The following is a 26938-nucleotide window of genomic DNA, read 5'->3' on the forward strand; positions in this document are numbered from 1 at the left end:
ACATTTTTACTCTTCGTTCCTTATTTTCTTGGTCTCACAAAAATATATGCCAGGCACTATACAAGCACTGGGTAAACCAAGGTGAACAAACGAGCCATATACCCTGCGTTTGTAGAGCTCAGACTGCACTTCCTAAGACTGGTGATTGGTTTGGTAGTCACCAGCCACATGTGGCTGTTGAGTCTGTGAACTGTGGCTGTTCTGACTTGAGATAAGCTATAACTGTAAAATACACCCTGAGTTAAAAATGTTTAGTTCGAATAAATAATGCAATTTTCCCGTATTTTTTATACCGATTATATGCTGATAATATTTTAGATGTATTGAGTTAAATAAAATATATTACTAGAACTGATTTCATTTTCATTTTCCTTTTTTTAATGGCTAGTAGAAAATTTTAGTGGCTACTAGAAAATGTTAAATTATATATCACTTACACTTATTATAAATTATGTATCACTTACTTCCATTGGGTAGCAAGCTGTGACCTGCGGGGAAGTGATTTTATAAGGGCTCATTCAGCAGTTTAGTACTTCGGTAGTTACATTTTTTACACGAAACATTTGGATCCTTTGAAATTTGTTCTGGTGCATGCTGGTCTGGATTCCAGTTTATTTTTTTCTCCAGATGCCTACCAAGCTGATTCAACACCAATTAGTTTGTTCGTCTTTGTTTTGAGAGGTTACCTTTATCACATGCTAACTCCTTGTATGGATTCTATTTCTGGATCTGCTCTTCTTTCCCATTGGTCCGTGTTATGTTTGGATCATTGTTATTTGGTGCTATTTTTTGAGATTTTAAAGTATTTTTTAATATCTGGTGAGGTTAATCTCCATCTCCACTTCCAATTAATCATCCCTCCCCACCTTCACCTCCAACAGAATTTTCTTGACTGTTGTTTTCTCCTTGTCTTTAGCTATGGAAATTAGGATCCATTTGTCCAGTTTAAAATAAGCAAAAACAACCTTTTAAAAATTGTGATAAACAGACTCAAAGAGAATTGATGTCTATTTATGTTAACTCTTCCTATCTGAAGTAGTGGTACTGCTTTTCATTTATTCGAGTCATCTTTGGGATTCTTCCAGTAACACTTTGACATTTTCTTCTTAGAGCTCTTACCCATTTCTTAAATTTATTCTTAGAAATTTTACCTATATATGTATGTACTACTGCTTATGCAATCTTTTCTTAAATGCTTGCCATATATATATGTATATATGTATATATATACATATATATATCACAAAACATAATATTTTTAGTATTTTAATAATTTAAAAACATTCTAATTTTGTAGTCTGTAAGCTTACCAAATTCTCTAATTCTTTGTGAGAGATAGGGTTTTGGTTGATGGTCTTAAGCTTTCTAATCTTGACCACAAATACTGATATGTTCATTTTTTTTCCTTTTTAAAAAATTTACTTATTTCTTTCCCATTTTTTTTCCTTTCAATTTTTTTTTCTCCTGTCTAGTTCTGTCATCTGGTTCCTGCAACACAATGCTAAATAGTACTGGTGACAGTAAGTATTTTGTCCTGTTTCTGACTTTAAAGTTTCATCTTAAGTATGAGGCTGGCTTTTGAATTGAACTGAACATATTTTATTATAGTGAAAAAAATTATGTATTCCTATTTTAAGAATAGCAATTTTATTGGATTAAAAAATCATGAATAGTTGTTAAATTTGTTAAATGCCTAGTCATGATTATGCGATTGCTTTTTCTCTTTAGAGCTGTTGAAGTGATGAATCTTATTGATTTACTAATATTGAACCATGCTTGTGTGTTGACGAAGAAGATCACTTGTTCATGATGTTTTACTGTCTTCATATCTTGTTGTTAAGTTCTGTTTGCTAATATTTTATTCAAGATTTATTTATTTAGAAGTGAGATTACTTGTTATGCATTGGTTTTGTTACACTTACTTCAGAAAAATAAAATAATTTTGAAGTTTCTCACCCCCTATTAATACCAGCTTAAAAGGAAATGGACTTTTCTGCTCTTTAAAAATTTGCTAGCATTCCCCTGTGATACTGTGCAAGCTTAGTATCTCTTTTGGGGTGGAATGGTGGCAGTGGTTGTAATGATAGTGGTGGATCTTCTTGGGGGGGCAGCTTTCCCTATTAGGAAAATCTGTTTTTATTTGTTTTTTAGATTCTCTACTTCCACTGGTAGTTATTTATTTATTTTTTATAAAATTGTGTGTGTGTGTGTGTGTGTGTGTGTGTGTGTGTGTGTAGTTCTTTTGATGTTTAAGAAGGCTTTCTTTTTTTTTCTTATTTGTTACCTTCATAATTAAGACTTTCTATGATACCCTAAGTTCACTAATTTTTGAGTTAGTATCTATTAATTCTTTGTAATAAATGATGATAAAATTAATGTGTTCCCACTTATCCATTGCTCTTTCTCTACCATCTGATTTCAATCAACATTATTTTTCTCATTTTTTTACCTATATATTCTTTAAATATGCATATACTTCTGTTGTTTGATTTGTAATCTTTCAATAGTATCTGAAGATTACCAGCTATTATGGTAAAGGCAATAGGCAATCTCTTCTACTTCCCAAATTTCTTTTACTTTTCCTCCAACAGTTGTATTATATTTCATAGCCAGAACAAACACCTTTTATGTTCTATTTGGCTACCCTAATTCCTGCATTGGTTTGGTTTTGGTTGTATAGCTAAACATATTTGTTGGAAGACTTCTGCTTTCGACCAATATGAAATAACAACTAGATTTGCTTTTCCCTCTGAAACAAAGAAAATGTGGACAAAATATGTGAAACCATTCAAGATGTAGCATCAACCAGGCCGTGATCCCTGAGACAAGCCAATTAGATGAGGTGGGCACTCTTATTTCCCAAACTTTTTGCTTTGAAAGAGTTTCTGGGCCCTGATGCAAATAAAAGGAATCCCAGGAAAGACTAGTAGACCTATGGAATTGAGGAGATGGAGGTAAGAATCTAGATAGGGGAAAACAAACAAACAGCACACTCAGAATACTAGAATAAAGAAAGCTGCTGGAAGAAAGAACTCTGGAGGTCTATAGAGCATCCCCATTGAGCATTCATCTGAGTACAGATAAGTTCATGTATGTTGGGAAACTGAAGGCCAGAGAAGGACCCATTTGAGAGGATTAAAAACAATAGTGGCAGGGCACCAGCGTGGCTCAGTCGGTTAAGCCTCTAATTTCAGCCCAGGTCATGATCTCATGGTTGGTGAGTTTGAGGCCCTCTTTGGGCTCTCTATTGTCAGTGCAGAGCCTTCTTCAAATCCTCTGTTCCCCACTCTCTCCCTGTACCTCCCTCACTTGTGTGTGTGTACGCACACACATACTCTCTCTAAAATAGACATTAAAACAAACAAAACAAAACGAGCTAATGCCCATTGCTCACAAAAGGCCAGAAATAGTACCTATTCCCACCAGCCAGACTGGAAAACCTCATGATTCAGTCACGGCTGTGGTCTCAACTGAGGCTCAACTGGAGAAGGATCCACTGCCAAGCTCACATGTTTGTTGGTACCATTCATTTTCTTGTTAGCTATTAGACTGAGGGTTTCAGCTTCTTGCTTGCTGTTGCCAAGGGGCCACCCTCATTCCCTGGTATGTAGGTCATCCTAACATGTCTGTGAACCCAGAAAGGGGGAGTCGCCTTGAAATGCAAGGTGGTAAAATCTTACGTAGTAGAAGCATATATGCCCTGTCACCTTTGCTGTATTCTGTTGTTTAGAGCAAGTGGTTGGTCCTGCCTACACTCAAGGTTGGAGGGTGGGTTACACAGGCCGTGAATATGAGGTGAGATCATGAGGGCCGCTGTAGAGTCTGTTGTCTATAGTGGTGTTTAGGAGAATGTCTTAAAAGCAACTGAATTTAAAAAAAGAACAGCAATAACAAGTTACTTTAGAAGAACAAAGTTAAACCCAGCAGCACATTTCTTATTGGAAACATTGCAAGGGAGAAGGCAGTGGAGCAACATCTTCAAAACACAGAAAGAAAACTTGAAACTGGCAACCTAGAATTCTATACCCAGCAAAAATATCACTCAAAAGAATGGTAACAAACATGGTGAAAATAAAACAAATAAGTCCTGGGGATGTAATGTACAGGATCATGACTATAGTTAATAATACTGTATTGTGTATTTGAAAGTTGCTAAGAGAGTAGATCTTAAAAGATCATAAGAAGACAAAACTGTTAATTATGTGTAGAAATGGACATTAACTAGACTTATTTTGGTGATGTTTTGCAGTATGTTGAATAGATATATTATAGGTATATTATATATATAAAACTAATGCATTTGTAAGAAGTAAAAACAACAACAAAACAAAAAAAAGCAGAAAAACCCAAAGCTAAAATACAGGGTTTTACCCAAGAGAGAAAAGTAAGAGTTGAGAGGAGAAGAGGAAGCAAGCAAGAAACTTTGTCATTTTTGGCACTATGTATTTTAATCCCAATGCTACTTCCATAACATTTTCAATTCCTCCTGGGTCAAAATCTTAGTCAGGAGTATACATCCATTGTTTCCTCCAAATCTGGGCTGATGTGTGTATGTATTTGTGCATTCCTGCTTTACTTGTGGGTGATGGCAATCAAATAAAAAATGTATATCTTAGTTCTTTTGAATATTTTCATGCACCACTCTTTTCCTGTATAAGAGAACTTTTTAACAGGGCTTAAGAAGTCCTAATAACTTGCATACATTATATTTAATTGAGAATAGTATGTAAAAAATTTAAATTGTAATGATTTAAATTATTTAAATAACATAAAATAAATTTACTTTTTTTTTTTCCAACGTTTATTTATTTTTGGGACCGAGAGAGACAGAGCATGAACGGGGGAGGGGCAGAGAGAGAGGGAGACACAGAATCCGAAACAGGCTCCAGGCTCTGAGCCATCAGCCCAGAGCCCGACGCGGGGCTCGAACTCACGGACCGCGAGATCGTGACCTGGCTGAAGTCGGACGCTTAACTGACTGCGCCACCCAGGCGCCCCAAAATAAATTTACTTTAAGTAATTTAAATTATTTAAAATGATATTTAGTATGGTTTTCAACATTTTACATACAACTGAGCTTTCATTTCAAAAATATTTTAATTTTGTGACTATGGGTCTCAACTCTCGTTTCTGTATGTGTATGTGTATGTGGAACAAAAAAATAATATTTGTGCTTTCCATCTCATAAGGTTTTTCTAATATTTAATTTTATATTATATATATTAAAATACGTGAAAATTCTGGGGACAAGTAAAATTCTAAGGTATTTTTTTTAGAATCACAATGTCATCTTTTAACTTTGTGTTAAAAATAACTGTGGTTCTTGTTTTCAGAATGCCTACTACAATGGAGATACTTCCTCGAAGTACATGTTTTTATTTTAGGAAATTGCAAGTTTTCTGTATTTTTAATCTGGTTTTTGTCCCAGTGTAATGGTTCTATTCTACAAACTATTTGGTTTCCCACTTTGTTAATTTTAGACCTTGTTCAATTTGGTGCCACCTTTATCATGGTGAATTTTAATATTGCTCTAGCAGTTTGACTGCCTGTGATTTCTACTATCTTGATGTATGATACAGGAAACATTTTGCTTAAAATATTTCATTCAACTATTGAAATGTCCAGCACTGTTTCAATTGACTGCTTATCAACACAAAGAAAGTTATTGATTCACTCCTGAAAAAAAATCACTTCAGTTTTTTGCATAATTGATATATAAAGATTTTCATTTGCAGTGATCAGAGTTTGGGCCACATGATTTTGATACCAGTGGGGTCAAGAAGGTTAGAGATTTTGATAAATACTAGAAGCCTTGTAATACTGTCGTTAGTTGAAAAAGCCTTGAAACATTAGAAGCAAAAGACATCTGTTTCATCTAGACCCCTGAATGTCATACGCAATGAAAAGGTCTGGAGGTATGTGGTACAACTTGGAGTTCAGAGCTGGAAAAATCATTTGTTTTCATGGAGGCATTGGTATCCTACTCAGCTTCGAAGAATGAGTAGGCCTGGGATGGACACATATGGAAGAACAGCCAGACAAGAGAATAGCATGTCGTTACATAGCGTTTATGAAGTGCTCTCCATGTATTAACACATTTCATAATTGTATTAATAGTTACTGAGGTGTTTATTGTCTTCACCTTTGAGTTGAAAAAACTGAGAAACAAATTTATTAAGCAACTCATTCCAAAGCTCCCATCTAGTAAATAGTCATACTGCCATTTAAACTCAGGCTTTCTATAGGGGCACTTGTACCCCAATGTTTATAGCAGCACTTTCAACAATAGCCAAATTATGGAAAGAGCCTAAATGTCCATCAACTGATGAATGGATAAAGAAATTGTGGTTTATATACACAATGGAATACTACGTGGCAATGAGAAAGAATGAAACTTGGCCTTTTGTAGCAATGTGGATAGAACAGGAGAGTGTGATGCTAAGTGAAATAAGTCATACAGAGAAAGACAGATACCATATGTTTTCACTCTTATGTGGATCCTGAGAAACTTAACAGAAGACCAAGGGGGAGGGGAAGGGAAAAAAAAGAGGTTAGAGAGGAAGGGAACCAAAACATAAGAGACTCTTAAAAACTGAGAACAAACTGAGGGTTGATGGGGGGTGGGAGGGAGGAGAGGGTGGGTGATGGGTATTGAGGAGGGCACCTGTTGGGATGAACACTGGGTGTTGTATGGAAACCAATTTGACAATGAATTTCATATTTTAAAAAAAAAAAGAAAAAAAAAAAGAAATGGAAAGGGAAAAATAAATAAATAAACTCAGGCTTTCTGGCCCCAGAGTCTCTCTCCTTAGTTACTTACGCTATTCTGCCTCTAATTAATGGGAAGTATTTTGTGGGGACAGTAAAATAGGAGAAGTTAAGAAGGTTAAAGTCATGGAAGCTTTTGAAAGGGAGGCAAGAGGCATTCATTCGTTATCCACATGAGTATAAAGCAGTTCAGTCTTTTTAGACAATAATTTGAAGGTACTATATTGTAACAGGAATTTCAGTAATCACACTAAATATTTGTCCTAAGGAATTTGGGAGACAATTTTTTATGGGCTTCACCTTTCTGTATGTCTTGGAAGCAGGAGTTAAATGCCTTATTGTTCTGGACTGTCTTTTTGGGGGAGGTTTGTATGGCATAACGGCATTGGCGTATAGTTTTGAGGAGATAGTATCTCCCTTCTGATCAGATGGCTTGTTTATTTATTGACCAGTATAATAACGTTTCCCTATGGAGCAAAGTTTGGCAACTTTGCTTGCAGCTCATTATGGAAGATTGGGTTTCCTAAGCTCAGGGTTCCTTAGCTATGATGCTAACCCACTCCCTGTGCATCATCCATCTGGCCCTCTCCACATTATCGTCATGCTCCTTGGAGGCCAAGGAGAACCGATGTGAAATGAAGCTCACGCTGCTTACTGTGTCCTAAGCAATAAGTCCTTTGTCTGACCCAGGGGTGTCATGTCTGCTGCCAGCATCCAAGAAATGGGGGCAGGCTAACTTGTTAACTTCCAGGTAGGGCAAAATCTTAGACCCTTTACTGTTCTTGACAAAGGCATGATTAGAATTATCAACAAAGCATCATATGTAATCCCTGGAAAGTAATCCAACTATCCAGTAATAAGGGACTAGTTTAGTAAATCACGAGACATACATATAGTGGCATATTAATTCCACAGCCCTTAAATATCATGTTTTTAAAGATTTAAAGACTTGGGAATAAACTCTTGAAAACGTTAAGTAAAAATTATATTATGGTAACGATACATATAGTACATCTCAATTTTGTAAAATGTGTTTGTATGTTTAAGAGGACACTAGGATTAAATATCCAGAATGTAAAAGATTGTTACATATAGGTTGTAGAATTATAAGTGATTTTATTCTTCTCTTTTTCTATTTCTGTGTTTTTCAAATTATTCTATAATGAAAATATATTACTTTTATAATGAAGAAAAATACTGTTAATGAAGTCAAACTGAGGGATTTGACATGATATAATAGGCAGAGTAGATACTGTATATAATCTTGAGAGGACAGTAATATGAGGATATGTTTAAAACCCATGCAATCAAAGAAGATCTGGCTTTCATTAAAATGCACATATACAATATAACCGAAAACCATTAAAACAAAAGCAAAAATAAAAATCCAAGTTATAGCAAAGGAATACAGGAAACATAGCTATTTTGGAAATTCTAATTTAAGGAAACTTAATCCATTTGAACAAAAATCTAAGCTCATCAAAGCCTCTTGTTGTCTAATAAAAAGGAATTAAGTCAGTTAATCATGAGAAACAATGTTTGCATACCAAAGTACTGAAAGATGAAGTGATTGTATGTCTGACATTTGCTTTAAAATATTTCAGCAAAAAATAAATAAATAAAAATAAAGTGGGAGGAATAGTTGAACCAACCTTAGCAAAAATATTGATAGCTGTTGAAGTTGTGTGTTGGTTACATGGGACTTATTAAACTGTTAGTTTTGTGTGTGCTCAACAATTTCCATAAGAAAAAAATCAACAGAATATCACTGATTTATATAGTTTTAAAACAATATCTCTCATCCTTGGCTGCACATTAAAATCACTTAGGAACTTTAAAAAGTACTGATGCTTAAATCTCACCGCCTCTGATTCTAATTTAATTGGTCTTAGGTGTGGCTTAGGCATCAGGATTTTTTTTTCAATCTCTCAGGTGATTCTAATTTTAAAAACCATACTTCTAAGTGGACTTCATTAGGTAGATCTTTATTATAAGGGGCATTGACTATAATAATGGATATTTTTTGACAGCACTTCCTAAAAAAATGTGTGTCGGTTTTCTGTTACATTAATTCATGGAACATCTCTCAGTGAAAAGCAAGAAGAAGCTAATACTTTTTCTAGCGCAGAGAGTTCTACTGAGTCCTAGAATAAAATAGTATAGGGACATAGCTTAATGATTCTTTTGATAAAATGATAAAGTTTCAGGTGACTCTAAAAAATGAATAACTAACATATCCCTTTCAAATATTAGTTGGGTAAGAAGAGGCTTAATTGATGTAGAGAAGATAGTTTAAAATGTTAGCATTTTACAATTTTCTTAAAGTAATTCTTCTTCATCTTAGAAAACAAAGAAGAATATTTAGAGATAAAGAAGAAAATTATCAGCCAGAGCTCCGTTATCCATGGTAAATACTGATAATTTTTTACAGCATTTGATTTCAAATTTATTTTAACCTTCAATGGAAAAATTTCAAACAGAAATGTAGGGATAGTAGTGTCATAAAGCTGTAGGTTCCCATCAGTCAGCTTCAATAATTATCAACTCAAGATCAATCTTTTGTCATCTGTGAACCCTTTCCACGTTATCCTCCCCTCGCCCACACTGGGTTACTCTGAAGTAAATCTTGTGTGTCATATTATTTCATCTATAAATATTTTAGTATGTATTAGGGCAAATAATCTTTAGGTCATTAACATGTGTCTGAGGTATTGGTATTCTGTGTTGACTGAAAGAAGATCCATATGCTACAGTTCCTAATTCTGTAGTTGCCAAAGATGGTGTTGTGTTATAAAAGTAAAAATCTGGCTTATATCCTTGAGCTGCAGAAGGATCTGCTGGCAGGACCAAGACTTTTCTCAGAAAGTAACTCCATCAGTTTAAATGAAGAAATAAGTTGTAGACTGAAATCCAAGAAACCCAGAGTTCTCCCCATTAACCAGGCTCTCATTTGGAAGGTTTTGAGGATTGATTTACCTAATGTTTTGCTTTATAATAACCTAAACTGGTCTCTTATTCTCATTTCCTTTAGAGCCAGGTAGTTTCCCAAAGGGCTTGGCAGATTGATTAGTCAAAGTGTATTTTGGTAAGGTTAACATAGAGGCAATATGTTAGAAAGGCATTGAAGACAGGAAAATCATCTATGAAGGTACTTCATTTTTGTGGTCCGAACTGATAACACAGCATTGGACGGGGGGAGAAGAGGCAAAACTTAGCATCTTATTTAGAGTAGAAATTAGCAAAGCTTGGCGATACTTCATTATAGGAGTTAAGAGTAAGGGGATAATCAAATATGCCTTCCACCCTACCCTCAGGATCTAGTATAATACTATGCTCTTTGCACAAAGAGTGAAGTGAGGTGGGCAAGGAATGATGGGGGAAATAAGGGATGGATGAGGCCAATATTAGTATACCGAGTTTAAATTAATAGCATGGCCTCCAAGTAGGTATTTTTTGTGGGCTGCTGAAAGTGGAGGACTAGAGTTCAGGTGATATATGAAAGCTGGGTATCTGCCTCTGAAGATTACTCATGAAGCTATAAGGATGATTGAGTTTTCATAGGGAATATTTGTTTAAGGAGGAGAGCATGTGGCTAAAGACAAATCCTTTCAGTAGTCCCAATGGATGGGAATAGGAGTACGAACAAATTTATCTAGAATACATTAAATTAATCCTTATGGAACATCTATGTCACAGGCATTTTGCATGGAAAAGGGAAAGGGTGCTTACTGTGCAGGCTGGGAAGCACACTGAACACAAAGGGAACGCTATGCCAGGGATCTGCACAAAGATTTATGAAAATAAAAACTAGACAAAATGACTTGAAGTGCCCAAGACAGGCATGACATTTATGGGAGTATGTGTTTTCCAGGAGAGAGGGAGGGGATGATATTTCATGCAGAGGTGGAGGCATAGATGTGGCTTGGGACAGTGACGAGGAGTCTGCCATGGCCCAAGCACAGCCTATAGGGTGAAGAGAATGACAGGGTACTTGGAAACCACTGTGGGGTCCAAAGATTGTTAGAGTCACTATTAAAATAGAAGACAAAACCAGTTTGACGTTAACATAACTGAACAGAAGAGGAAATAATGGAAAATTTGTTCGTCTTTTTCTGTTTATCAACAAATGCTGTCACAATACCGTGCAGTATGTTTGCTTTTATTGATTTGTATTCATTTTGTGCATATAAAAAATTTGATATATGATAATGGGACCGAAGTTAAGGAGTCAAAGATTACACACACACACACTCACTCATTGCTTAATAAAATAATTATCAGTAGGCAGGAATTGAGGATATGAAGATCAGTGAATAAGATAAACCCTCACCTCCAAGATCTTTGTTGATTAGTTGACAGATAATTTTTTAAAAAGTTATATTCCAGTTGGGTAAGTGTAAAGATATAGGAACACTCAAGAGGAGTACACAATACAATTTGGGTGTTGGTAGAAGGATCTAGGAGACCTTTTCGAAGGGGTGATGAAATTGCTTCTTAAGTGATACAAAGGAATTAGCAGATTGCTTTGAGGAAGGGAGCATGAGACAGTGGCATACGATGTAAACTGGATAGCAGTAACCAGAGACACGGAGGTGAAAGGAAGCCTGGTTCAAGTAAGGAAGCATTGTCATTTCATTACTCTTGTAATTGTGAGTAAATAATTGTGAAATAGATCAAGGCAGAAGATGAGCTTGTAGATCTGGGTGGAGACCCAAGTGGGTTGACATTTCATATACTAACTGAAGGGTCTTGCGATTTATACAGGGAGTGACCTGGCTGGATTTACATTCTCAATACATGACTTCTGCAGCTAGCTGAATATGAAGTTGTTAGGGAGGCAGTCCTAGGAAGAGGAAAGTTAGTTAGGTGGATTTTGTAGTAGGTCAGGCTTCACTAGGTAAAAGGGAATAAGGATGAACTTGAAGGGGCAGATGTGAGAAATATTCAGAAAATAAAATTGGCAGGACTCATTAAGTTATATATGGAAATTTAGGGAGAGTGATTCAAAGCAAGGGATCACTCTCAGGTTTCTGGTTTGGTGGATGGTTCTGCCTTCGGCTGCAATAATAAATACAGCAGAAGAATATGTATATTGGACTAGGTGATGAATTCTGTTTTGAACCTTTTGACTTTAGGTGCCAGTGGGCTATCCACGTGTTTTCCAACAGACAGTTGAGTATCTGAAGGCTGAGTGAGAAGTCTAGGTTTGAAACCCAAATCTGGGAGCTATTAGCGTAATAAGCAGTTCTGAAATTCTAAGAATAGGTATTCTCTTTAGTATCAGCATCATGGTCATAATCAATATGAATGTGCTAAGTGTATACTACCACAAACTACCACAAACTAAAATGTGAAATGAACTCTTCTTAACCTTGTTTAATTTGCTTAACTTTGATCTGACCTGAAACATCTTCAAGAACTGAAGTATGAACCTAATCAGAATCTTTTAAAAATGTTACCTGTTCCCCACCCCCCCCCCGAATTAATCTTAGCATCAAAGTAGTGTATCAAAATATCATTTGAACTGAATCGATAGACCATTTACTTGGAGTTCTGAGAATTGGGTGGCTAGTGGACACAGGACACTGTATTCCTTGCAAAAGACTTCAAAGGCAGGCCATATAATGATTTTGGCAATAAAAAGAATTTAATTTTTCCTCTCCCAGCTCAAGCTCAAGTCATCCAGGGAGAAAAATTACTCCCAGATGAGCTTACAATTGCCAGCAATCCAAAATTTAACCAAATTGGATTCTCACACACTGTGTTTGGAAGGAAGGAAGACTGACAAAATGTTCTTTCACTAGATTCTAGGAAGCCTAGGGCTTACTTAACTACAGTGGCCCCAGAACACGATTATTGCCTAAAGATCAAGAGTAATTAAGTCCAATGCTGTTCATTTGTGAGGAGAGTTTTCCAGTAATAATTTTGGTAAGTGACATCTTGTATGATGAAAACAAAAATAAGAGTATAATAACCACAGAATGATGAATGAGGAAACTTACCAATAGTGCAGTATTTTGAACTTTGGCTCCTCATTTAATTGGAATTTTATTCCAAAAACAGGATTGATCAGTAATAATGGCAAGTAGTCTCCATTGGTTTTAGAGTGCTTATAGTGTGCAAAGCGTTAAGTCAAAAATACTTCACATAGCCTCACACCACCTTATTAGAAGAGTACTGTGATTAGCCCCATTTACCCCATAAGGAAACAGAGGCAAACAGAAGGTAAGTAAACTTTCCCAAGATCACTTTCCCAAGATAAACTTTCCCAAGTAAACTTTCCCAAGATCACTTTCCCAAGATCACTTTCCCAAGATAAACTTTCCCAAGCCAGTAGTTGGTGGAGCAGGTGGCGTGCCCTCAGGTTCCATGGGTGACCCGTGTGGTGTGCCCTCAGGTTCTGTGGTAGACCTGGGTAGTCTGCCTTAAGAGTCAGTGGTACTCCCAGGTAGGCTCCTTTCAGAATCCCATGTTCTTTATCACAATCCTTGTTTAAATGTTAGTGAATGTAACAGGTAAACAGGGTATCTATGCATTGTGGAATTTTATAAAACATGGAGATGACAAGATTCTTGCCCCTTAAAAACATGCAGTCTTGGGGTGCCCAGGTGGGTTAGTCCGTTAAGCATCTGACTCTTGATTTCAGCTCAGGTCATGATCTCACAGTTCATGAGATCGAGCCCCACGTCAGGCCCTGCACTAAGCGCACTGAGCCTACTTGGGGTTCTCTCTCCCTCCCTTTCTACCCTTCCCCCACTCATTCTCATTCTCTTCCCCTCTCTCTCGAAATAAATAAACTTAAAAAAGTGCAGTCTCTAGCACTTATCCTAAATAATTTGCATCACAACACACTACAATGATTTTTTTAATTTAATTTTCCCCTAGTGCTGTATAAAGGTGACATTAGAACATATTTCCTATATCTAAAAATAAAGAAAATGTTTTAAAATGAAAATTTTAAATTGTTTCTTTAGGTTAACTTTACCTTATAGTGATATACAAATTATGTGTAAGGATTATTAATTTTTGAGATTTCAAAAGGACTTCAGTGTGCAACAGTATGTGTAAATACTTTGCTCTTTACCCAGGAAATGTGTTGTAAGCAGAAATTATTTTAGTCAGATAATTCAAAGGTACTAGGCGTGCTTGCTATTAAAAGTTTTATTATGAATATTTTCATTTTTTTAATTATAAAAGTAATGTATAATCACATGGCAGAACGTTTGGAGATAAAATATGAAAATCCATAAACCTGACAGCTATTATACCTTACAGTCTTTCTTATAGTCTTCTCCTGTGTATCTAGTCTTACATTATTGTAATAATAGTATACTTATAACTTTGTACTTTAAGAAGCTTTAATTCTATTCTTAATATTATTGAAGATTCTTTTTTTCTTTTTTTTTTTGTAAAAGTAAATAGAGTACTCATTTGTCTTTCAGATAAATCTACCTTTTCATATTCTGGGTTTGCTTTGTAGTTTTTACCAAGTTCACATATTATAATTCAGAGACATTTTTGTGTTATTCTCTTTTCTCTTGTTCTCTTAACGCTTATCTCTGTTCAAGCCTTGACTTTCCTTAGCCAAGTCACGGTCAGGCCCGCGAATGCCCCCTGAGCTTGCGGGCTCAGTCTTGCACAGTACTGGAGCCGTTCTTAACCTCCATCACGGAGCACATCTTTAGCCACAGATACACTGAATAATGTGACTTAGAGTTGGCTTTATCCATCCCAGACACTGGATTCACATGCACAGATGTTTAGATTCCTGCCTTCTGTCAGTTGACCCTCCACCCATGGGTCCCTCTAGTGCTAGTTGCCGTAGGGTCAGCCCCAGGCCCTCACTTTCCTGCTCTCTGGTCATCTCTTCTCATCCTTTGATTGCCAGTATTAGCTGACATGGCCAGGTTTCCTGTCCGTAGTCTCCCTCTTACCCTGCATGATTCCTCCTCAGGCTGGAGGCCCCTTCTGAGTTGTTACCCCTCTCTTAGTTCCTGCCAGTTTCCTCCCTTGAGTATTCCTAATCAGATTTGGCATCTGACACCTGTATAAGATTTTCCAGGGTTACTTCCTGACTTCTGAATGAGACTTCTCCCTTACTCTTCTTCCTTATCCATTGAATCAACCCATTGCCCAAGTTATGCCCCTTGGAAAGTTATGCCCCTTTCCTTTGTGTCGCTGTGTCTTTGATGGCAGGTGCAATCTGTGGCTCTGCTCCTGTGGTGTGCACTCTGTCCTGGTCCCGGGCCTCTACCCATCCCTCTTCTCTTACCTTGTGGTCTTTTTTGCAGAGGCCTGAGACTACCCAGGACAATGGCAGCATGATTTTTCCCAAGGACAAATGACAGATTGCAAGAGAGTAAAAGGGAAATTTTAACGCATGTGGTTACTTCTTAAACAATTTATTCACTGATTTCTGTTACATTTCTTAAATCCTTTTTACAACTGAACTGTTTATCACTTGAAGCAAAAGTCACGTCCAGACATCTTTGTACTGTGTAGGCTGTAGACGCAGTGCATGTTGTGTCTAGTTTAACATGACTGTAACACATGAAATAAAAGAGTCCATCAATACAGACTAAATTAAAATTGGAGTTGCATAAATAGAATCTATGGTGAGCTGTCTTTGAGTTGCCTCATTTATTCTACTTATTGATGAATTTTCATAACTTACTCCTTGAATAAATTATCCAAGAATCAGCCTGTGATTTTCTTTATATATTACTTCATATTTGTATAAAGGTACTGCCATAATAAAATCTTATAATGATTACTGTTTTTGCTACTTGGTTGGGCTGGATGTTTTTTATAATGATTACTGTTTTTACTCTCCAATTGGACTGAATTTTTCATTTACAGTTTATATAAAAATGGAACAACAGCACAAGTCTGCTGTTAAAAGGGGCTCAATAATCCTTGCACTTTTTTCAACTCTAGGAACATTCAGATCCTTCCCTTCTTTGTCACACATGGTATCAGTAACATGATTAGAATATACAACTGCTTTCTTCTAAGATATCAAATCTGGCATTCACTTTTGTAATTTCAGCCTCCTGACATTATGCCATTCTTATTCTCTCTGACTTATATGTGCAGTCATGTGGCATGGCCAGTTACAAGATGCAGCAAGTAGGGAGATTCTGTGACAGTTATTGGAGCAAGAAAGCTGCAGGCAATTGAGTCATTAAATGTGCCATTTCCATGGTATACAATCGTGATGTCCAAGTGGGTTGTCCCACTTGTGATGTCCAATTATGATGTGGGTCGTAATTGAAGAAAGTTGTTGGCCCTGGAGATATCCGTGAAAGAATTAATGAAAGACCCCAGCTAGTGGAAGAACATGGTAATGGAAAGTCTAGTTAAAAATCAAGTCTAGACAGGCAGGGGTTGATTTTAGTTTGATTTGTTCAGACCAAGTGTTCTCTACCGTTCTTCCATACCAAACTCAGAGGTCCCAAATTATATCACCCTTATGACCAATTTAAAGGATTTCCAGTATTTTTTCTGGGTTGCATGGGTTTGTCTTAAGGGTAGCTACATAATAGACGTACAAAGAAAGGGTTGTGAAGAGAAGGAAAAGAGTTCAAGTTAGGTGAAGTTCCAGACCACCTACTCCTGATTTACTCAATAGTGTTTTTTATGTATTTTACGTATAGGAATTTTGTGTAAGAATTTCGTTGGGAAAAGTGATTGCTTTAGGAAAGTTTGAGAATTAATCCATCGTCTGCTGCAGATACAAGGACCCTGTTAGTGCTGTCTCCCAGTTAGCTGTTGATGAGACAGGTACATTGAGTACGTGTTGAGTGCTAGGCCTGTAGCACTGTCCTAGGCATCCGGGTCATCTCTTGGGCTATTGAATAATTACTGCTCTGCAATCTTCTTTTTTCCCTGTGGGTCTGTACACAACTCAGTTATTTTTTACCCTCACATTTTTTTGGGTGATCTTATTTATAGTTTCAAAATAACTTTTGTATCAAAGATTTTAAAATCTGTGTCTACAGCCTAACTTTGCCATGTCATACCTGTGTCAGGTTTGGGGAGTCACCTGGCTGGCCCTCAGTTTTCTTATTTGTACAACTGATGCCATTGCCTTCACAACCCCACAAGATTAAGCGGGGGGAGTTATGAGTTTATGAGTTTATAAATTATACAGGTATAAAATAATAGAATTGTTTTTATTACTGTGATTGGCATCTTCAAGACTGTATTTCTAACTTTTTATTGAAGGAAATGCTTGTTTCTATGGAACCTGATATCTTACACTTAAGAGTTTCTGTTTGTAAATTTTTTTAACATTTTTTTATTATTGAGAGACAGAGAGAGACAGAGCATGAGTAGGGGAGGGGCCGAGAGACGGGGAGACACAGAATCCGAAGCACAGAGCTCGACGTGGGGCTCGAACTTACAAACCACCAGATCATAACCTGAGCTGAAGTCAGACGCCCAACCGACGGAGCTACCCAGGCACCCCACACTTAAGAGTTTCTAATTATCACTCAGCCTTTTCTTGTCTGCACATCACACACAGCCCTAGTTTTATATTTTTATCAGTGGCACAATTGCTCCAGCAGTCACTGTATCTCAGAATCTCCCAAGCACCTCCTAATCCTTTCTCCTCCACTTAAGTCTTACTGTTATCACATTTTTTCAGGCCTTTGCTGCAACATGTCTGGATTATTATACTAATTTCATAACTAGTCCCCTGTCTTCAGTCTTTACCTCTTCTGCTATGTCTTCTGTGGGGTCTTGTTTATTTTTTTTATTTTGTTTTATCATTTTTGCTTTCTGTTTTTCTTCTCCCAAAAAGCATAGCCTCCTTGCTTATGAAAGAAACCTCAGTGTCCTCCTACTGCTGGTACATTGCAGTTAAGACTTGTCATCCTTGCTGTCAACGTCCTCTACAGTGTGTATGTAATCTGCATTTACAGCCTCTCCTTTCTGAACCTCCTGTTCAGCGAAACTCTTTGTTCTCCAAAAGGGTGTTGGCCCCTTTTGCTTCTGGGTCTTTCCACGGGTTCCTGTACAACGTGTTCACTTTGTTGAAGTGAACTACTGATCAGTTCTGTGAAGCCAGTTGAAAATGGCACCTCACGGACGTGTTTGTAATCTTCCGCTAAACAAAGGTGCTTATGACTCGGGTCTCCTGAACCCACTATGCCCCTGCTCTTTACCTCCATCTCGCAACTACTCCATGGCTGTATAGTACTAAGTAATTGTGTAAAACAGTTACCTCATTCTTAAACTTAACTTGATCATTGTGTATCCGTTTCTTTGTGAACCATATTTTGAAACAGCCTCAGCTCCAGGATCAAAAAGTAGTTAGTGACAGTTATACAATTTCATCTTATAGGTTATGTCCTGCCATGTTACACCTACAAGAAGAAAAAGTGGCTTTCAACCAGCTTTACTCTTGAAAATATGGGATACCATTTTAATACTATATTTTTTCTTGGTAAGATGCAGGAATATGTAGTCAGAGAATTATTTCAGCCATTGGTATTTATATTCCTGTTGAAATATAGTTGAATGAAAATACCTTTTAATCAGAAACTAACATTTTATAGAAAAAGTAAATTTACTCACTCCTGGAAAAATGTCTCTCCTGTTCTTGTCCTTGATTAATCTTCAGAAGGACATTTCTTTTTGTTTGTAGTTTGTACATCCCTATTTTAAGCAATTAGACTTTGATTTGTATTATTAAAAATTATCCAATTGTTTGCTAGTTTAATGTTGTCAACCATTCACTCTTAATTGTTTTTTTAAATGACAGAAAATAAAATGCAAAACCACACCCTATATTAGTGTAACTTTATGGTTAAGATTTTACATTCACAAAAGTCCAGAAATTCAAAGTTATAGTTCCCCAAAGAATCCTAATTCAGTCACATTGCATAAACTGATATTAAGGCTGAAATGTATCATCATTACAGTAATGCAAAATACTCATATATGCATGAGGACACAGTTATGGTTGCTGAGGGAACCATAATTTTGGATTTTCTGAGTTTTTTTGCACATACAATTTCAACCATAATGTTAAGTTAATGCAGTTTTTTTTTCATTGACTCTGAAGTAATATATTTGTTGCTATGTTTATCTTAAAAATAAATTTTCATTGACTCTGTTTTTTTCTTCTGTATATCTATAAACCTATACTTACAGAGATCCGATGTCCCTACAAAGAGAACCACCTAAGGAATATTTCTGTATAAAAATAGTTTTTCGCCTCATGTGTACTCATATTCTCTTTGCCTTTCTCTCGCACACACATACACACACAGCCTCACACACTTATGTTACATTCTGGCACATTATAGAAGCAGGTAGCATATCCACTACCTGCTGTTGAAAGTGTTGACGATACTGAATTATTTATTCTATCTTCTACACTCTCCAAAATCGTTTTGGGTACTTTGACACATTTTGGTCTCTTCCATATGGATACTTCATGGTGGCAGAGTTGCCAGATGCTCAGGTTTTGTGACAGTCTTAGTTTTTCAAGGACTGTTGGAATATTCTTGGGAGAATCTCGCCTTATTACTGAATCCTATGGAGTGGCAAAATACTAACATTTCTTTGAAAGTGTTTTTTAAGACAAGGAGTTGTTATAAAAAAGTTATTAGAATGTCCCATTCAACTTTGGGTACTTAGTAAAGGAGCGGTTTATTACGAACCTCATTTGTACTCAGTTGGCATCACTAATTATGAGCAGTAATAGCAGTATATATGAGTTTGGAGATTAAAACAAAGTTACTTAAACTATCAAATATTAACTCTCGTATAAATTCAGCCCTTTGTTTATATCTCCATTGCCAAAATGCAAAAATGAAGAGCAGGATGTCAAATCTGTCTTATCTTATTATGCCTTACCTACTTTATATAAATATATATTTATGTATTTCAAATACATATTTCATATAATATAAATATGCTGAATATTTGCTTAATTAAGTAGAAGGCAGATATTTATAGTCCCAGGTACTTGCTTTTCCTCTGCATTATTAATGGAAACTCATAATCTTCCTCCTTTTTGCCCTTCCCACATAACTGAACTGGAAATTTTCTTCATCTTTTAACGCACATCTCAAGTGCTATCTCCTTTAAAGCCTTTCTGACTTTCTCAGGCCAGGTCTGAGGTTGCTTTCTTGCTTCTCGCATGGCATTCTGTGTATTTCCAGACATTCCCAGACCACTGCTATATGCAAATACAAAAGGGAAGAAAGGAAAGACTGACTCACAAGGGATGCATCCATACTGTGCCTTAAGTGAAAATGTCTTACATGGTGGAAGGAGACTTTGGATGGCTTTTAATGACCTGTGGTATGTGACCCTCAGACACAGACAATGGAAAATTCAAATAACATTGAGACTCATATATCTGTTGGGAGGCTCTAGTGCATATTTATACCCAGGTTCAAGCACTTTCCTCTGTATTATATGGAGAGAAAAGGAGGAACATGGTCAAAGATGGGTTTTCTAATTTTTTGCCTCAATGAATGGGCTTTTGTTTTCCCATTAAATGGAAAACATTTTATTTTATTTTTAAGTGTATTTATTTATTTTGAGAGCAAGCACACATGAGAGTGGGGGAGGGGCAGAGAGAGAGAGGGGAAAGAGACTCCCCAGCAGGCTCAGTGCTGTCAACACAGCTCCATGTCACGAACTGTGAGATTGTGACCTGAGTGGAAATCAGGAGTCCCATGCTTGGGGTGCCTGGGTGGCTCCATAGGTTAACCATCCAGTTTCAGCTCAGGTGATGATCTCACGGTTCATGAGTTCAAGCCTCACGTCGGGGTTTGTGCTGACAGCTCAGAGTCTGGAGCCTGCTTTGGAATCTGTGTCCACGTCTCTGTCTGCCCTTCTCCTGCTTGTGCTCTGTCTCTTTCTCTCTCTCTGTCTCTCAAAAATAAAGAAACATTAAAAAACAGAAAAGAGTCTGATGCTTAACTGACTAGACCACCCAGACACCCCAAATAGAGACCATTTTAATCCCAACATCTAACTTGAAGATGCTCCCACCATTGGATTTAGGAGGCAGGCTCACAAGCAGCACCTGTGACTGACATCCTTTTTTATCACAGACTCTCTACTGGTCCCATCTTTGCCTCTGACTGGCTAATCCAGGGCAGGTAACCTCACTTCGTGCTCCTCAGTCACCTGGTAAGCAAGTGTGGCCTGGGGTATTTTATGAGCTATTGTATTTAGTGAGTCCCATGGAGAATGTAGAGTCATAGGTGAGATCAAGAAAAAGGTATCTTAGAAAGTTATTATGCCATGTAGGTTGTGTTGAATGACCTCAGGGCTTCCTTTTTAGATCATCTTAATGATATTGTTTATATAGCATTTTGTACTTTTCATCTGTTTTTTCCTCCCGTACCTATGTCTATGTTACTTACTTTTAAAAAAAGGGGGGGGCAATTTATTTAAGTTGTGATCAAGGAAAGCATGTTAAAAAATGTTATTTGTGAAACTTAGATAGCCATGTAGAAGGTTTTTATTTTTTTAAATGCTTATTTATTTATTTTGACAGAGAGAGAGAGCAGAGAGGGGCAGAGAGAGAGGGAGAAAGAAAATCCTAAGCAGGCTCCACACTCAGTGTGGACCATGATGTAGGGCTCAATCCTACAACCACGAAATCATGAACTGAGTGGAAACCAAGAGTTGGATGCTCAACTGACTGAGGCACCAGGTGTCCCAGCCATGTAGAAGATATTTAATTTTCACTTTACTCTATTAAAATAGGAAGTTTTGGGGCACCTGGGTGGCTCAGTCAGTTGAGCGTCCGACTTCCGCTCAGGTCATGATATCACGGCTCAAGAGTTCAAGCCCCGTGTCCAGCTCTGTGCTGACAGCTCGGAGCCTGGAGCCTGCTTCGAATTCTGTGTCTCCCTCTCTCTCTCTCTGCCCCTCCCCCATTCATGCTTTGTCTCTCTCTCTCTCTCTGCCAAAAATAAATAAACATTAAAAAAATTAAAATAGGAAGTTTTAATTTTTAAAAGTATAGCTTTCAAATGTTTTCCTCTGGTGAGAATCACATTCTTAGAATTTTTACATTGTTGGTTTCATGAGAAACACAGGGGTAACAAATCAATGTTTATAAAAATTCTCATCTTAAAAAAATAAATGAATAAAAGAAAGGTATGAAAGACCCGGACACAGTGACTCCCACCTTCAGATTCTTTTTCTATTACAGATGGACTATATTATTTAATATTTCACTCTCCCAGATATTTTTTTTAATGTTTTATTTATTTTTGAGAAAGTGAGAGACAGAGCGTGAGCGGGGGAGGATCAGAGAGAGAGGGAGACACAGAATCCAAAGCGGCTCCAGGCTCCGAGCTGTCAGCACAGAGCCCAACATGGGGCTCAAACTCACAAACTGTGAGATCGTGACCCGAGCTGAAGTCGGACACTCAACCGACTGAGCCACGCAGGCACCCCTCTCAGATACTTTTTGAATGCCTACTGTGTACAGTATATTTTGCTGGCTTTGACTTTTGTAATTAGTTATCTAATGGTACCCTTATAATTAAAGTGATGTGTAAAATAGCAAAACATTGGGGATACTAACTAAATTATTTGTGGGGAGGTATTTCTTCAAATGGCATATTAAGCACCAAATTCAGGGAAGATTTCAAAGAACTGTCTTGGACTTGCCAAAACAAACATAGGAGAAATAATCAAAACACACGGATAATCTCTATGAGAAGCGTAACAACAAAATGTCACAAATCAAATGATAGAACAGCTCAATAGAATATAGGATTCTGGGAAGCACAGTTAAAACAAATACTCATAAGCACCAAAAAATTTAGGTCTTATGACTGATTATAGAAAAACCGAGTATTTAGGAGACACTTTATTTTGTGCTTGTTAATTTTAGCCATCGATGTGACTCAGTAAAAATAGCAAGTTACCATATTTTTCCTTGTTAGCTTATTCGTTATTTCAGTACAAAATACCTTACTTTCCATGGTTGTCAGGAGTATTTTACTTGATGTTCTGGGAGGCAGATATTATTATTGTTTTTATGATTGCTTTAACTATTACTGTGTCGTAATATTCTAGCCTAAATGATGGTAATCTCTGGAAGCCACTCTGTGCTTGCCTGTCGTTGGTTCCTCAGATGTGTGCCTGAACTGAGCTTTATGTACCTATTTGAGTAGTAGTCCTTCTGGCTTGACTGGTCACTGTGTCCTTGTATGTGTGTAATCTTAGACAACATGCGTAGGTTAGAGTAATCATAGGACCTAAATCCATTACCTTGGGTCTCTGTTCTTCCAACTTCATAATATTTGGACATGAACTCCAGGGACTCATGAGTTGCATGAACTAAAGGGCAAAGAACATCCCAATATAAAATGATATGCTGCTGTTAAGGAATAGTCTACGATAGATTAATCATGAGGTGAATTATAAATATTTCACATACTAATTATATTAGTTTATGGAGATAAAACACCATATGAAGTGTTCCCAGTGCACTCAGCAAGTTAGATGTGCTTTGCATATTAATTGACTTACTTCTTCTTCAAGGCCGATGATCATGAATCCCTGAAGAAGACAGAAATTTTTATCGTCATATCATACATTCCTGATCTTTGTACCAGGCTGACACCTGCCTTTCCCCAAGAGTTCCTTTCCTTTGGATTGTATCGTGGGTTCTTGATATATTAGGATGGTGAAGCAGAGAACAGTGCCTGACATATTATTAGGGACCCAAAGAATAGGAATGGGCTCAATCAAAAATGACATCAAATAATGTGTTGGGTGCTAGAATTGTGTTGGATGCTCAAGTAAGAAGGTAAGTTCTTTCTTTTGGGGACATGAGATACTTTCCAACTTGTTTTTTTAATGGTAGGAGTAAATATCATATTGAACACTTGACTATATGGAGAGAATCAACCAGTTTGGTTTTCTCAGTGTCATTGAAGTCCTAAATGACTGATTCATTTATTAATTAATGTATTTATTTAGTCACTTTTTTGAAAATGTTTTTTGAGCACCTGATAGGATAAGGAACAAGGAAAATATAGGGCATGTCCTGAGAAAACTTAAAACCCAGAGTGGTAAGTGTCATGTTAGGGAAACTATAGGGTACTAAAGAAAAGAACAGCGGATCTAATTGATCTTATCAAGGAATATATACTTTAATGGGAGAAAATAAGATAACATACGAAATATTAGAGAAACCTGTAGAACAGATATGTAAAATTATGTAACAAACCAAGAGCCCACATTTTTAACAGACACCGTTGGTGACCAAGTGCTTTCATTTAATTAAATCTGCAATGCAATTTCTTTCATTATTATTTGTTATCTTTAGTTACCTACTGGGCACTCCACTTATATTCCACATTTGTAGAAACCATCCCTTCATTTCTTCTCTATTCCAGCCACTGAATTGTTTCTCCTCTTGTGTTAAGGAATGTCACCACTATCGATCTGCACAAGCTAGCAGCTTTAGAGTTACCCTTAGCCTGTCCCTCCAGTAACCAAATCAGATATTTCTGTTATCTTCATTGCTTTTGATATCACCTGCTTCTGTCTGTCCCAGTGCGTAACAAATACTTGTTATTTTAGTAGGCTGACTCCTTTGTGTGACGTAGGGTGGACACCTTGATTGCATCTCTTCAGGAGATCCTTCACTGATGGTCATTAGCTTTCCACAGTTTGTCTAACAGTATAATCACTCAGGAAATATGAGATGAATGAAGAAATTAAATAAAGCTATTCAGGTTAGTACAGTTCTTCTTTATACCATTTGTGTTCTTGTATTGCTCAAAAACAGACAATAATGAGAAGTACTGAGAACCATTGAGTCACATTCTAATCCTAGATGATTCAAAATCAGTGTGGAATAACTGAAAAACATAGAGGCTTTGGGTCCAGCTCAACTTGGATTTGAAACTCATCTTTGCCCCCTAGTAACCACTGTTGCCTTAGCTTTTAACAATACTTCTCATGCTTTAATTTCCTAATCAGTAAAATGGAAATAGTAAGACAAATCTCTTAGGATGGTGATTAAATTAGCCAGTATATGTAAAACCCTGCATAATATGTGGTTCCTTGTCTTCCTTTATTTTTTTTTTTTTTTTTTTTTTTTTTTTTTTTTTTTTCTATGCTAGTCTTTTATTTTTTTTTTTATTTTTTTTTTTTTCTGAAATTTATTGACAAATTGGTTTCCATACAACACCCAGTGCTCATCCCAAAAGGTGCCCTCCTCAATACCCATCACCCACCCTCTCCTCCCTCCCACCCCCCATCAACCCTCAGTTTGTTCTCAGTTTTTAACAGTCTCTTATGCTTTGGCTCTCTCCCTTTCTAACCTCTTTTTTTTTTTTTTCCTTCCCCTCCCCCATGGGTTCCTGTTAAGTTTCTCAGGATCCACATAAGAGTGAGACCATATGGTATCTGTCTTTCTCTGTATGGCTTATTTCACTTAGCATCACACTCTCCAGTTCCATCCACGTTGCTACGAAAGGCCATATTTCATTTTTTCTCATTGCCACGTAATATTCCATTGTGTATATAAACCACAATTTCTTTATCCATTCATCAGTTGATGGACATTTAGGCTCTTTCCATACTTTGGCTATTGTTGAGAGTGCTGCTATGAACATTGGGGTACACGTGGCCCTATGCATCAGCGCTCCTGTATCCCTTGGATAAATTCCTAGCAGTGCTATTGCTGGGTCATAGGGTAGGTCTATTTTTAATTTTCTGAGGAACCTCCACACTGCTTTCCAGAGCGGCTGCACCAATTTGCATTCCCACCAACAGTGCAAGAGGGTTCCCGTTTCTCCACATCCTCTCCAGCATCTATAGTCTCCGGATTTGTTCATTTTGGCCACTCTGACTGGCGTGAGGTGATACCTGAGTGTGGTTTTGATTTGTATTTCCCTGATAAGGAGCGACGCTGAACATCTTTTCATGTGTCTGTTGGCCATCCGGATGTCTTCTTTAGAGAAGTGTCTATTCATGTTTTCTGCCCATTTCTTCACTGGGTTATTTGTTTTTCGGGTGTGGAGTTTGGTGAGCTCTTTATAGATTTTGGATACTAGCCCTTTGTCCGATATGTCATTTGCAAATATCTTTTCCCATTCCGTTGGTTGCCTTTTAGTTTTGTTGGTTGTTTCCTTTGCTGTGCAGAAGCTTTTTATCTTCATAAGGTCCCAGTAATTCACTTTTGCTTTTAATTCCCTTGCCTTTGGGGATGTGTCGAGTAAGAGATTGCTACGGCTGAGGTTAGAGAGGTCTTTTCCTGCTTTCTCCTCTAAGGTTTTGATGGTTTCCTGTCTCACATTTAGGTCCTTTATCCATTTTGAGTTTATTTTTGTGAATGGTGTGAGAAAGTGGTCTAGTTTCAACCTTCTGCATGTTGCTGTCCAGTTCTCCCAGCACCATTTGTTAAAGAGGCTGTCTTTTTTCCATTGGATGTTCTTTCCTGCTTTGTCAAAGATGAGTTGGCCATACGTTTGTGGGTCTAGTTCTGGGGTTTCTATTCTATTCCATTGGTCTATGTGTCTGTTTTGGTGCCAATACCATGCTGTCTTGATGATGACAGCTTTGTAGTAGAGGCTAAAGTCTGGGATTGTGATGCCTCCTGCTTTGGTCTTCTTCTTCAAAATTCCTTTGGCTATTCGGGGCCTTTTGTGGTTCCATATGAATTTTAGGATTGCTTGTTCTAGTTTCGAGAAGAATGCTGGTGCAATTTTGATTGGGATTGCATTGAATGTGTAGATAGCTTTGGGTAGTAGTGACATTTTGACAATATTTATTTTTCCAATCCATGAGCAGGGAATGTCTTTCCATTTCTTTAAATCTTCTTCAATTTCCTTCAGAAGCTTTCTATAGTTTTCAGCATACAGATCCTTTACATCTTTGGTTAGATTTATTCCTAGGTATTTTATGCTTCTTGGTGCAATTGTGAATGGGATCAGTTTCTTTATTTGTCTTTCTGTTGCTTCATTGTTAGTGTATAAGAATGCAACTGATTTCTGTACGTTGATTTTGTAGCCTGCAACTTTGCTGAATTCCTGTATCAGTTCTAGCAGACTTTTGGTGGAGTCTATCGGATTTTCCATGTATAATATCATGTCATCTGCAAAAAGCGAAAGCTTGACTTCATCTTTGCCAATTTTGATGCCTTTGATTTCCTTTTGTTGTC

The 26938-nt window shown here is 37.1% G+C and overlaps 1 protein-coding gene across 24 annotated transcripts in view; it reads left to right on the plus strand.

The window, feature by feature from the left end:
- GTDC1 (glycosyltransferase like domain containing 1) overlaps window positions 1-26938 on the plus strand; it is a 404727-nt gene that overhangs the window by 160609 nt on the left and 217180 nt on the right. The window contains exons 2-4 of one of the 24 annotated variants that reach the window (XM_047869476.1): window positions 1473-1520; window positions 2681-2842; window positions 9113-9175. The exons of the other annotated variants lie outside the window; for them this stretch is intronic. Of the exons in view, the coding sequence (XP_047725432.1) occupies window positions 2838-2842; window positions 9113-9175 (68 nt within the window). The 5' untranslated portion in view covers window positions 1473-1520; window positions 2681-2837. The remainder of the gene's footprint in view (window positions 1-1472; window positions 1521-2680; window positions 2843-9112; window positions 9176-26938) is intronic. 24 annotated transcript variants of the gene reach the window in all.

The sequence above is a fragment of the Prionailurus viverrinus genome, chromosome C1, assembly GCF_022837055.1.
Source record: "Prionailurus viverrinus isolate Anna chromosome C1, UM_Priviv_1.0, whole genome shotgun sequence".
Lineage (NCBI taxonomy): Eukaryota > Metazoa > Chordata > Mammalia > Carnivora > Felidae > Prionailurus > Prionailurus viverrinus.